The 11,774-nt window shown below is 53.0% G+C and overlaps 4 protein-coding genes across 4 annotated transcripts; 1 reads left to right on the forward strand and 3 right to left on the reverse strand.

Moving 5' to 3' along the window:
* Positions 1 to 136: 136 nt before the first annotated feature.
* PV07_10408 (uncharacterized protein) lies at positions 137 to 3,743 on the forward strand. Its single transcript, XM_016397733.1, has 4 exons — positions 137 to 636; positions 687 to 761; positions 818 to 2,819; positions 2,871 to 3,743. The coding sequence occupies exons 1-4, from the start codon at positions 572 to 574 to the stop codon at positions 3,057 to 3,059; spliced, it is 2,331 nt and encodes a 776-aa protein (XP_016244924.1). The 5' UTR covers positions 137 to 571; the 3' UTR covers positions 3,060 to 3,743.
* A 247-nt stretch (positions 3,744 to 3,990) lies between these two features.
* PV07_10409 (uncharacterized protein) lies at positions 3,991 to 4,398 on the reverse strand (the record flags this gene model as incomplete). The annotated part of the gene is made up of 1 exon (XM_016397734.1): positions 3,991 to 4,398. One exon carries the CDS (start codon positions 4,396 to 4,398, stop codon positions 3,991 to 3,993), a length of 408 nt encoding a protein of 135 aa, XP_016244925.1.
* A 31-nt stretch (positions 4,399 to 4,429) lies between these two features.
* PV07_10410 (uncharacterized protein) lies at positions 4,430 to 7,346 on the reverse strand. The gene is made up of 8 exons (XM_016397735.1): positions 7,196 to 7,346; positions 6,676 to 7,086; positions 6,532 to 6,559; positions 6,383 to 6,446; positions 6,185 to 6,264; positions 5,891 to 6,062; positions 5,787 to 5,827; positions 4,430 to 5,689 (listed from the first exon to the last, which is right to left on the reverse strand). The coding sequence occupies exons 1-8, from the start codon at positions 7,243 to 7,245 to the stop codon at positions 4,436 to 4,438; spliced, it is 2,100 nt and encodes a 699-aa protein (XP_016244926.1). The 5' UTR covers positions 7,246 to 7,346; the 3' UTR covers positions 4,430 to 4,435.
* Positions 7,347 to 7,494: 148 nt separating this feature from the next.
* On the reverse strand, positions 7,495 to 11,301 carry PV07_10411 (uncharacterized protein). The gene is made up of 10 exons (XM_016397736.1): positions 10,887 to 11,301; positions 10,803 to 10,815; positions 10,708 to 10,743; positions 10,592 to 10,653; positions 10,433 to 10,536; positions 10,303 to 10,380; positions 9,388 to 10,253; positions 8,195 to 9,314; positions 8,015 to 8,137; positions 7,495 to 7,953 (listed from the first exon to the last, which is right to left on the reverse strand). Exons 1-10 carry the CDS (start codon positions 11,081 to 11,083, stop codon positions 7,853 to 7,855), a joined length of 2,700 nt encoding a protein of 899 aa, XP_016244927.1. The 5' UTR covers positions 11,084 to 11,301; the 3' UTR covers positions 7,495 to 7,852.
* Positions 11,302 to 11,774: the final 473 nt, after the last annotated feature.

Consider the following 11,774-nt stretch of genomic DNA (forward strand, 5'->3'; position numbering starts at 1 on the left):
GTCGAACTCCCTCACCATCCCTGCGACAGCCTCGAGCGCGTTATTTGGTGGCCAACTGACGTCATCTTTCATAGTTAGTCATCATCCCTACGGAAGAAATGGATGATCCAGACCGATCAGATGTTCTGCGGCCTTGCCCTTATTGCAGCCTCTCTCTCTCCACAAACAACCTGCCTACGGCACCTCTGTGCATGCAGTGATCACGACTGACGCCTCGTCCCCTCTCGTCACCTGTCTTCGAGTTGGAATGCGCTCTAGGAATGAGATTGCTTCCCTCTTGAACTTGCAGTGACTGGATCCCACACACTACTCGTGCCATCCTCTCCAGCGAACCTCGACTTGCCCTCATTCCCTCCTTTCGCCGTCGCCCCAAGGAATCGATCTGGTAGGAAGTTGTGAGGAGAAGGAACAATACCAAGCACACAAATCCCTGCAAGGAAGAAGGCTAGGCTGATCCTCATCCGCGACTGTCGTCTCGGCATAGCCTTTCATCCTCTGGACCAGTCTCTACAGCCGCTCCGTGAAGCGATATCACTCCAGGTTTCAGTGGAGAGAAACATACTACCCAAACATGGCACCCACAACCGGCACGGCCTCGAACCCGGCGATGCGGGCACGAGACGATCTTGATTCTACGTAAGGATGACAGGACAATGGAAGCTGAACACCCTGTTAACTGTCTGTAGGTGGACGTATCTCGAGAAGAATGTCAACAACGTAATGACCAAGTTGCAAGAGGGTCTCGATATGAAGACATACATGTTCGCCAAAGCATCTTCCTTTGTTGCAGGTAATACTCTTGCTGACCCGATGCCAGGGGCGTGTATACCGCAGTGCACAATTTCTGTACTTCGCAGAAGGCAGCCACGAATCAAGGTCAGGCAGGCTCGCCAGGGACCTTAAGTCCCGTTCATCGCGGCGCTCATCTTCTCGGTGAAGAGCTTTACACTCTCCTTGGTCAATATCTCACGGCACATCTCCGTGATGTCTTAGCCGCCTCCGAATCACACACAGACGAGGCACTCTTGGCTTTCTACATTCGAGAATGGAAACGTTATACCGACGCTGCAAAATACAACAACCACCTCTTCAGATACCTAAATCGACACTGGGTGAAGCGAGAAATCGACGAAGGCAAGAAGAACGTCTACGATGTCTACACTCTGCACCTGGTCAAGTGGAAGGAGGACTTCTTCAAGGCGGTGGAGGGCAAGGTCATGGATGCGGTCTTGAGACTGGTTGAGAAGCAGCGCAACGGCGAGACTATTGATCAGATGCAGATCAAGGCGATTGTCGATTCCTTTGTCTCGCTCGGCTTGGACGAGCTTGACAGCACCAAGTCCACCCTAGACGTCTATCGCATGTACTTCGAACGTCCATTTATTGCCGCCACCAAAGAATACTACACCAATGAATCCCGACGGTTTGTGGCAGAGAACAGCGTCGTCGAATACATGAAGAAGGCGGAAGCAAGACTCGAAGAAGAGAAGGAGCGTGTAGGCCTCTACCTGCACCCCGACATCATGAAGAAACTCATGGAAACGTGCAACGAAGCCCTCATCAGTGCCCACTCCGTACTGCTGCGGGATGAATTTCAGGTGCTGCTCGACAACGAGCGTACGGAGGACCTTGCCCGGATGTACAAACTCCTATCCAGAATTAAAGATGGACTGGACCCTCTGAGAACCCGCTTTGAGAGCCATGTCCGGAAAGCCGGTATCGCAGCTGTTGAGAAAGTTGCGGCCCAAGGAGACGGCTTCGAACCCAAAGTCTATGTCGACGCATTGCTCGAAATCCATGGCAAATATCAACAACTCGTTAACGTCGCTTTTACCGGAGAGTCTGAGTTTGTGCGGTCGCTCGATAATGCTTGCCAGGAATTTGTCAACCACAACCAAGTTTGCAAAACCAACTCGACTCGGTCACCCGAACTACTTGCCAAATACGCTGATCAACTCCTCAAGAAAGGCGCCAAGGCGGCCGACGAGTCTGAGCTTGAAGAACTCCTTGTACAAATCATGGTTGTGTTCAAATACATTGAGGACAAGGATGTATTCCAGAAGTTCTACTCCCGGATGCTGGCCAAGCGTCTTGTGCACACAAGCTCTGTATCAGACGATGCGGAAACGAGCATGATCAGTAAACTGAAAGAGGCATGTGGTTATGAGTACACCAACAAGCTTCAGAGGATGTTCCAAGACGTTCAAATTTCCAAGGATCTCAATACTGCCTACAAAGACTGGCATGACAAGATTCTCGAGGACAGTGACGAGAAGAGGACCGTCGACTCCACATTCCAAATCTTGGGAACCGGTTTTTGGCCTCTCAATGCTCCCAACACTCCATTTGCCCCTCCTACCGAAATTAACAAAGCCATCGAGTCGTTTACCAGATTCTACGACCAGAAACATAATGGCCGCAAGTTGACATGGTTATGGCAGTTGTGCAAAGGCGAAATCCGAGCCAACTACATCAAGAGTCAGAAAGTGCCATACACCTTCCAAGTTTCGACCTACCAGATGGCCATCCTTCTTCTATTTAACGAGTCGGACAAATTGGATTATTCGGAGATCAAAGAACTTACCAAGTTGACGGATGAAACAATTGAACCCGCAATTGGCATCCTGTGCAAAGCCCGCGTCTTGAACACGACACCGGATGACGGCAAACCCGCGCCCGGCACTAGTTATTCGCTGAACCACAACTTCAAGAACAAGAAGGTCAAGATTAACCTGAACATTACTGTCAAGTCCGAACAGAAGGTAGAGTCCGAAGACACTCACAAGACAATTGAGGAGGACCGAAAACTGTTGCTCCAGGTACGTGCTTTCGAGTTCTCTTTTGAATTTGCGACCGCCTAACTCTGCCAGGCTGTGATCGTTCGTATTATGAAAGGTCGCAAAAAGCTCAAGCATGTCCATCTGGTTGAGGAAGTCATCAACCAAGTCCGGAACCGGTTCCCCCCCAAGATTTCCGATATTAAGAAAAACATCGACGCCCTTATGGAGAAAGACTACATTGAACGTTTGGACAATGATGAATTGGCTTACATCGCATGAGTCATGCACTTGTTGTGCACGACGGCTCTCTCCTGAAAGGCGGATCTATTGGTTATCCTCGGGCAGAGAAGACGTCCCTCTCGCTCATTTTTCTTTCTTATTGCAAAATTCAGCCGGGGCATTCAGCACTCGATACGGGGTGAGTTAGGGCGAATGGGACCGAGGGATCTTTGACGGGTCCGTTGACGGATGAATCCACCTTATCAATGGGGTGGTATGGATATCAGCATTGCGTGGCGGTGCAGCGGAGTGCGTTGCTTTCTCTCTCAGTTTTCTCTTACGGTCATCAGTCAAACTCCTACGAGCGTTCTTAAAGAGAGGACAAAGAAGACAGCTGATGGGACATGAATTCGATGGAATGACTTGACGATGCGTGCATATGAGCTCTTGAAAGTGTCCATAAGTCGACAGGAATAAATGGGTCGGGACTATGGGAAAGGCCTGGCGGAGGGTATCATGCGAGCAGTCGGTCTCAAAGGGCAACAACGGGCTTGTAACGGGGACGGTACTTAGTCTACGGTCGGTTGGTCGAGACAAGAAACGTTTGGTGCTGGTCATGTTTTTGCGCAAAGAGGCCCCTTGACGAGCAGTATGATGATGACAATGCCAAAGAAGACTCTCTCGTTTATCCAGGTCTCTAGCTCACAAGTAATCTTGGTCTTCGCCAGAACGCCTGCTCTGTTCTCTGTTTCCTTTGCCTTTCTTTGCCTCAACCCGACAGAAGCATGACTCCAGATGTAAGGGATATCCTGTCCTTATTAATAGTACTAACGCATATCTGATCCAGCGGCTACCTCGTCTCTGTGCAGTGACCTGCTAGATTCCGAGATGGCGTTCTATTCTCTGTCGGACTGTGCCGTGTTTTTCTCCTCGAGGCCTGTCCTGCCGTTGAGATATGTATTTTATGTGTGTGTGTGTCCATATGTATCTACTAGGTATGTCTACAGCCGGTGGCCCGCGGGATAAGGATGGGTAGGAATGGAGAAAGGAAACCCGAAAAAAACAACAACAAACAGGCCCAGGGCAAGATATCAATTGGAGGCATGTAGTAGGGCAGAAGTGTGGGCAGGTCCTGAGAGGAACATGGATTCCGCCTGGTGTGGTTTTTCGTTGGTCGTGTGGCATGGCATGGCGTGGCATGGCTTTCATTCACCCCCTCTACTTTCCTTCGAAGGCGCGTTGGTGGTTTGTCCCGGGCTGCTAGCACACCACTTGAAGACGCATCGATCTCGTTCGTTTGGTCTTGGGATTCCCCTCGACTTGGGATTCGACGTGCAGCCTGTGCTTGAAGGGCGTCGCGCCATTCCATTCCAATGCCTTGCGCGTCAACCACTCCCATGCTCTACCCTCGGATTGGATATCTGCCCTTTTCATCCTCAACCACCACCGCCGCCACCTCCTCCTCCTCCAGCCTCGTTCGCTCCAGGGGCACTCTGGGACGCCCCCTTGCCTTGCTGAGACTGCTGTATCCGTTCCCTCGCCCAGGAACCCCAGCCGCTCAGGTAGGCCCCCGCCCGAACCGCGCCCTCGCGCGCCGAAGCCTGGATCTGCGAGGCGTCGACGCGCGGGGCCCGGTCACGGAGGGATGCCGTCCAGTTCGAGCCGGCCGGGACTGTCGACGTGCCGCCGCTGCCACTGCCACTGCCGGTGGATGAGGCGGGAGGTGAGACAGGCCGGGCCTTGGATCCGGGTTCACCACCGGTGGCCTCGACGACCATCCAACTCGAGTTTGAACTCGCACTCGACAGGGCCACGGCGGGTTTTGTCGTCGTCGTCGTCGCAGGGTCCTGGTTGGGCTCTTTGCTTTCCCCGTCTCCGCTGGCCCTCGTGATGCTGTGGCTGCCGCTTGATCGCTTGGTCGCCCGCTGCTGCGCTCTCTGCTCCCTCGCGCGTTCCACCTCGGCCCAAAACCTCGCCATCCCGGCTTCCACCCTCTCGCGCCCGCTCTGCAGCGTGCGGCCCAGTTGTTCCCTCCCCTCCCGCACCCTCTCGTCAAGGTGGAGATCGGCCATCCCGCGGGCCACCCTCCTCTGCAGATCTTCCACGGTCAAACCCCCGCCGGTCGGGTGCCGCGGCTCGATGATGTCGAAGATGCGGTTGCCGCGCGTGAGGCGGTCGAAGAGGGCGAAGTTGTTGGTCGACCGCCACATGGCGAGGAATTCGGGGTTGAAGTCCGACGCCGTGTCGCCCGGTTCGGGCAAGTTCTCAATGTTCGCGACCGAGGCCGGGATGCTGTTCTCCGAGACGGATTCATGGTAGACTTGATATGCCATGCTGCTGAGCAGGGAGAGGATGTATTCTTCAAACTGCATGCGGATCGCGTCTTCGGACCCTGCGTAGCCCATGTTTCTCGGCCGACTCGGGTTTTCTGGATCCCACGTGTCCAGAACTGTCTGGGTGATGTAGTCGATCCACCGACGATCCGCTGCACTCAGGACAAGGGCGGTGCGCAAAGAAGGCGAAGTCATGGTCATGGAGTTGGACTCGTCCAGATTGATGAGAATGTCACTGTACTTTTCTTTCTGCTGGAGAAGGAGGCTGTTGGTGGAACCGACGACATAGGATTTTGTGTCGTAGTCGGCGAGAATGTCGAGTTGTTGCAGGGGAGTGTATGGGCCAAAGATTGAGCCCTAATGTGATCGAGCGATGGAGATGGTCAGCTCGGGGTGAAGAGATGAAGTTAAAGGTTGGGCAGAGATATCATCTAACCCCCTACACACTACTCACCTTCCCGAATATTTGCAACGGCAGGCCCATGAATGCTAATACTGCAACCCACGTTAGCGGCTATCCTTCATTGTGAATAGCGGTCCTTGGATCAATCAACATACATGAACCCCTATCGCCGGTTCTCAAGCTGGTCGCCTTCTGCACGTTCTGTGCGTAAGTATCCAGGCTCGGATCTGCTGCGTCTTGCAAGTTTGCAATGAGTCCGGGAATAAGCGAGACCAGGGCGAACTGCATCATGCACAGCCTTTCACACTTGGAGCCAAAGAAGAGCATCTGCAACAGAAAGGGACAACATGTGAGCACGATGGACAGTGAGCATCGGATGGTCGACAAGATTTATGTTCGAGAACGAGGGGGGAGGGGAGGAATGGTGTCAAAGATAGCAGAAATCTCACCTTCCGTTGCAGTAGGAGACATTTGACCAGAGCCAAGGTCTGGTGTCTAAACTCATATATCAGTTCTCGGAGGGAGAGACCTATAAGCATCCCGATATCAGTGCCGCGTAAAGCCAAGCCCCGGCATCCCATCCAGGCCTTTGTGTCGCCAAATGAAGGTGCCGGAAGACAAGAACAGCGCAAAGGTCGACCACATACCGAAATGATGGTCCTTCCCATCCTCATGCGTGGGCGGGGCTCTGAGTAGACTCTCCTGAAATTCCTGCATGGCGCAAACGATCAGCATTTGCTTTCCGCATCAACTCAACCCGAATGTTCGACGGCCGGCGTGACGGGCACTCACCCACCTTCAAAATCGAGATATCTGAAAAATCTCTATCTCACAAATTAGTCTCTCTCGTACCACCAATCGCACTGGCTACACCGCTCCCTCAATGGAACGGGGCAACGACGGACGGATGCACACTGGTTAGGCAAGGAGTCCGACTTACTCCTGTGCAAACCAGGCTGCCGTCACGATCCCCAGTCTTTCCCTTAGTTCCCCCATGCCTCTCGCGGTGGGCGAGATGACGACAACGGCCTTCTGGACCGTCGACCGGGTCACGTCCACGGAGCGACGCTTGAGTTTCTCCGCCCGGATCTGCCGCGTGCACGAGATGCCGAAAAGACTCGTGGCAGCGCTCGTCACCGCACCCGTTCCGCGCGAATTCGCCTCGGAACTCGATGGGGCCTCGGTGAGATCTGAGCCTGGGCGCCGATTGTCGAGCAGGGTGAAATAACTGAACTCCTCTGCCATGGCGTGAGCGCCGTCGGAGAGCGCCATGAACGGCAACAACGACCAGTCGTTGAGTTTGGCCAGGTTCTCGCCATCGCTGTGCACCCAAAACTCGACCTCTGGGCCACTTTATCCACCTGTCTGTCAGCCAAACGAAACAATACCTTTCGTATAGAACGTGCAGCAGAGTGGGGAACGGGCCAATTTGAGTTTTGGGCAAAGGGATTGAAACGTACCGAGCGTGGTGGAAGTCGACGACAGCGACCTGAGGCGTAATGGTTGTCATATTGCGGCTGAAAACAGTATGTTATGCATCTCAAGAGCAGGACAGGTCGAGAGGCTGTAACTTTACCACACCTCGTGGGGTCAGAGACGCAGCGCACCTGTATCTAGTGGACGTACAGAAAACAAAGAGGATCCCCGTTTCCGCTGAGGAATGATAGAGTCTACGCCGGTCTCGGATTTTAGTTACTCCGATGTGACGGGCTCCGCGCTTGGCACCGCCGCCGCGATGGAGGGCGGAAGCCTCCGTTGTTCCCTTGTGCATCCTACTCCTGCATCCTTGAACTCTCACTATCTCACAACGGAAGATCGGCGGGAGTATACGTTTATATCACAAGATCGTGTGCCTTCCTGCGTGCTCGAGAATCATAACTGTGTTTCACTAAGGTCATCACCACGCTCCGTTGCCCTCTATCTTCCGCCCTCCTGCCCTGGGTGGAAATTCCAGAGTGCTATGTTAAAGGGTTGACTATGCTGTATCCATTCTTTTCCCGCAATCCCAAGTCTTAAAGGGGGTTTGGTCCAATGCCTTGGTAAGGTGAATGCTCTTCCCGCCTTCATTATTGATTTGATATCTAAAGAACGAACAGCCTTGAAGTCTTCGGCTAGGTCTAGGTATCAAGTCCAGTTCGTGCTCTAACCTCCTTCTCATCCTTGACATCGAGAGGTTCAATGTTCCAGATCGTATCAGCATACTCGTTGATGCAGCGGTCTAAACATCAGGTTAGCCTACCATCGACGATGGGATGGGAATTTGTGCAAGCTGGACGTACCCGACGTGAAGAATCCCATCCTGGCCACGCTCATGATCGACTTGGTAACCCAGGAGTCCTGGTCTTTGTATGCCTCGTCGATGAGATCTTGGGTCTGGCAGTAACTGTTGAAGTCATCGCTCACTGTACAATCATTTCATCAGCCTATGATCCGCCATTCGAGCTCAAAGACGGTCTCACCAAGGTAATAGTCGCCGTGCTCCACAATGGCACTGATGAGGGCACCAAAAGCGGCCTCGTCACCGAAAGTGCCCTTCTTGATGCATTCAAACACTTTCAGAAGCTCAGGGTTGACTTGGTAATTGCCGTAGAAGTGGTGGTGTCGCAAATCCTCCACGTCCTCGGACAGATTGCCAAACAAGAAGATGTTCTGTTCTCCGATTTCGCGAGTGATTTCAATGTTCGCCCCATCGAGTGTGCCAATGATCAGACCGCCATTCAGCACAAATTTCATATTGCTAGTGCCCGAGGCCTCGGTACCAGCGGTGGAGATGTGTTCACTGATGTCTGAAGCTGGAATGATGATCTCTGCCTTGCTGACATTGTAGTCTGCCACAAAGACCACCTTCAGCAAATCGCCAACATCGGGATCTTTGTTGACCACTTCTCCAACCTTGTTGATCAGATGGATGATGGTCTTGGCCATCCAGTAGCCTGGGGCGGCTTTGCCACCAAAGATGGACACCTTGGGCGAGACCTTCTTGCGCTCCTCAGGCGTCATCGCCTTGATCGCCAGGTAACGATGAATCACGCCGAAAATATTGAGTTGCTGACGTTTGTACTCGTGGATTCGCTTGACTTGGATGTCAAAGAGGGCTTTGGGGTTGACACTCACCCCTGTGGTCTTCAGGATATGCTGGGCAAGTCGGACCTTGTTGGCGTACTTGATCTCCGCCCACTCCTTCTTGAACGCCTTGTCGTCAGCGAACGGCTCCAATTTGTTGAGTAGTGTCAAATCCTTCAGGAATTCATAGTTTCCGATCTTTGAAGCAATCAGTTCGGAAAGGCGTGGGTTTGCCTGGTGCAGCCATCGGCGGGGAGTGATGCCGTTGGTAACATTGGTGAATTTGTCCGGGCCATAGACTTTGACAAAGTCCTTGAAAATGGTCGTCTTGATCAAATCCGAGTGGAGCTCGGCCACGCCATTGACCTTGTGGGAGCCAACAATTGCAAGGTAGGCCATCCGTATCATCTTGGGCTGTGACTCTTCAATGATGGAGACTCGCGCCAACATATCGCGGTCCTTCGGGAAGCGCCGTTCGACAGACTGGAGGAAATAGAGATTGATATCGTATATAATCTGTTCCAGTATCTCGTATGTTAATAACGGTCTTTATAAGATGGGGTGCCTAAGGAAATGGGAAGCTACTAACCTGTAGATGCCGTGGCAGGAGATTCTGGATCAGAGGTACGGACCATTTCTCCAATGCTTCTGGCAAAACAGTGTGGTTGGTATAACCAAATGTCTTGGTGACAATGTTCCAGGCGGTGTCCCATTCGAGACCCTCCATGTCGATCAGAATTCGCTGCAACTCGACAATGGCAAGCGTTGGATGCGTGTCATTTAGCTGAATGGCCACTTGTTCGGGGAATTCAGACCACTCGCGTTTGGTTTTTTTGAATCTGCGGACGATATCGTGCAGAGACGCGGCACACCAGAAGTACTGTTGCTTCAAGCGGAGCTCCTTGCCCCTTTCGAGGTTGTCATTCGGGTACAGCACAGCTGATATCGTTTCGGCACGCTGCTCGTCGGCCACGGCACTTTCGTACTCGCCAGAATTGAATTTGGAGAAGTCGAACTCGCCACTTGAGGCCTTGCTCGACCAAAGACGCAGATTGTTCACGGTCGGGGTCCCGTAGCCCGGAATGGGCACATCGTAAGCAGTCGCCGTGACGACCTCGCCGTCCTGCCAGGACACAATCTGCTTACCCTCCTCATCTGTGAACTTGTTGACCCAACCATAGAACTGCACATCGACCGTGACGTCGTGTCTGGGGAACTCCCAAGGGTTGAAATCGAGCCAATAATCCGGAATTTCAACCTGATACCCATTCTCAATCTCTTGCTTGAAAATGCCGTATCGGTATCGGAGGCCGTAACCCCAAGCTGCGTAGTTCAAGGAGGCCAAGCTGTCGAGGAAACATGCAGCGAGTCGACCGAGACCTCCATTGCCCAAAGCCGCGTCGTGCTCCTGTTCAATGATGTCCTCAATGCGGAATCCGAGTTCTGCGAGACCGTCTAATCCCATGTCAGCGCGCTCAACACGGCGTCGTGGAGGATAACAAACCTTTGGCCACGCCTTTCAATCCAACGTTGAGCATTGCATTATCCAGTGCTCTGCCCATCAAGAACTCGAGGGAGAGATCTTCCAAGCTTGTGAGCTACCACACTTCCACCACAGCGTTCCTAGGACTCACAGTAGATTCTCTTTTGGTCGACAAATGTCTGCCTCTGCTGAGTCTTGTTCCAATCAATGATCAGGCGATCGCGAAAGGCCAGCGAAGTCCCGGAGTATGCGGCCCTGCATGCCGGTCAGCGTGAGGAATTGTTCGTGCCAACAGAGCGGCATGACGTACAGCTCGTCGCAATTGAAGAGGGATCTCGCCAAAGTGGTTTCGATATGCTTGACACATTCTGCCTGTTGAGAGCGTCAGGCCGTTTGTCCTCGCCTAGAGAAGCTTCCGCTACTGACCTCAAACTCTTCTTTGCTAGTGAAAGGGCGCGGGGACTGTCCAATCCTGAGTTAGAAGTGGCACCGGCTTCGGGAGAACAGAGGATGGAGTTTACAAATTTTCTCCAGCTATTGTTGGAAAGACAGGTCAGCATGGCGTGTCCATCCGTGTGGCATTGGAACGGGGAGGGAGTACTCACGCCTCTCGCATGTGCTCTGGAATGCTTGACTCCACGGCCTTGATGTCGCCAGCTCCGAAGCCTGTGGCGGTTCTCTTGTGCTTGGGTCGAGTGAAGCCAGGGCCGACAGGGCCTATCAAGGTTGAAATAGGAGCGCCCGTCGAGGGTCTACGCTCCCGCGGGGGTTGGGAAACTGCGGCGGCGGCTGCGGCGGCCATCTTGTCGGCGGGGTAGGACTAAACTACACGAGCAAGCCAAAGGGAGCGCAGAGAGATAAGGATAATATGAAGGAAGGAAGTCAATGACTTGGAAGATCAAGTTGCCTCGAGAAAGGAGGTGAGGGAGGATGAGAATAGTAAGGGAGAATGGTGAGGACAGAGGGGCAGGGCAAAAGGTCGTGGTATAGCTCGATAGGACGGGAAGGAAGGGGGAGCTTGGATTAATTGAAAGCCAATGGAGGTGTGGTTTCCCCTTGGCCTTGCACTGGCCTCATGGCTCATGGACTTCCGTCATTGCAAATGCAATATGATGGATGCCATGCAGAACCGGATCCAACCTATTAACGGGCTATTTCTTACCCAGCTCCATCATTCAGCATTCGATATGCATTAGTGCTGCCAGCAACAGCGGGCCTTGTGTCTCTGCTTGGAATAGACCATGGATCTTTCTATCTACAGCAGTCTCGCATCGAGGCATCGTCGATCAGTAGCCCTGCCAAAGCTTGAATATCTTCCTAGACTATGCGGTGAGCCATGAAAAAGAGAAATGCATTGCTCAAGGACGACTGCATGCGCCCATATTTCGAGATTTCCGCCTTTCAGATCCTTTACCCCGCCTTGCGAGCTGCCTGCGCCCATACCTGGTAGCTAGAGCTCAGGCTCCACGGCAACGGGGCGGTGGGCAAGCTGG

Source organism: Cladophialophora immunda (genome assembly GCF_000835495.1).
Source record: "Cladophialophora immunda strain CBS 83496 unplaced genomic scaffold supercont1.6, whole genome shotgun sequence".
Lineage (NCBI taxonomy): Eukaryota > Fungi > Ascomycota > Eurotiomycetes > Chaetothyriales > Herpotrichiellaceae > Cladophialophora > Cladophialophora immunda.

Bases quoted from the DNA above. Each gene is read 5' to 3' on its own strand.
- PV07_10411 (XM_016397736.1), bottom strand. From the start codon at position 11,083: ATGGCCGCCGCAGCCGCCGCCGCAGTTTCCCAACCCCCGCGGGAGCGT. The intron at 10,654-10,707 runs GTCAGTAGCGGA...CGCTCTCAACAG, and splicing joins CTAGCAAAGAAGAGTTTGAG to GCAGAATGTGTCAAGCATAT. The intron at 10,254-10,302 runs GTTTGTTATCCT...ACATGGGATTAG, and splicing joins ATTGAAAGGCGTGGCCAAAG to ACGGTCTCGCAGAACTCGGA.
- PV07_10410 (XM_016397735.1), bottom strand. From the start codon at position 7,245: ATGACAACCATTACGCCTCAGGTCGCTGTCGTCGACTTCCACCACGCT. The intron at 6,447-6,531 runs GTGGGTGAGTGC...TGCGCCATGCAG, and splicing joins CAGATATCTCGATTTTGAAG to GAATTTCAGGAGAGTCTACT. The intron at 6,265-6,382 runs GTATGTGGTCGA...GGATGCTTATAG, and splicing joins TGGGAAGGACCATCATTTCG to GTCTCTCCCTCCGAGAACTG.
- PV07_10408 (XM_016397733.1), top strand. From the start codon at position 572: ATGGCACCCACAACCGGCACGGCCTCGAACCCGGCGATGCGGGCACGA. The intron at 762-817 runs GTTCGCCAAAGC...ACCCGATGCCAG, and splicing joins CTCGATATGAAGACATACAT to GGGCGTGTATACCGCAGTGC. The intron at 2,820-2,870 runs GTACGTGCTTTC...TAACTCTGCCAG, and splicing joins ACCGAAAACTGTTGCTCCAG to GCTGTGATCGTTCGTATTAT.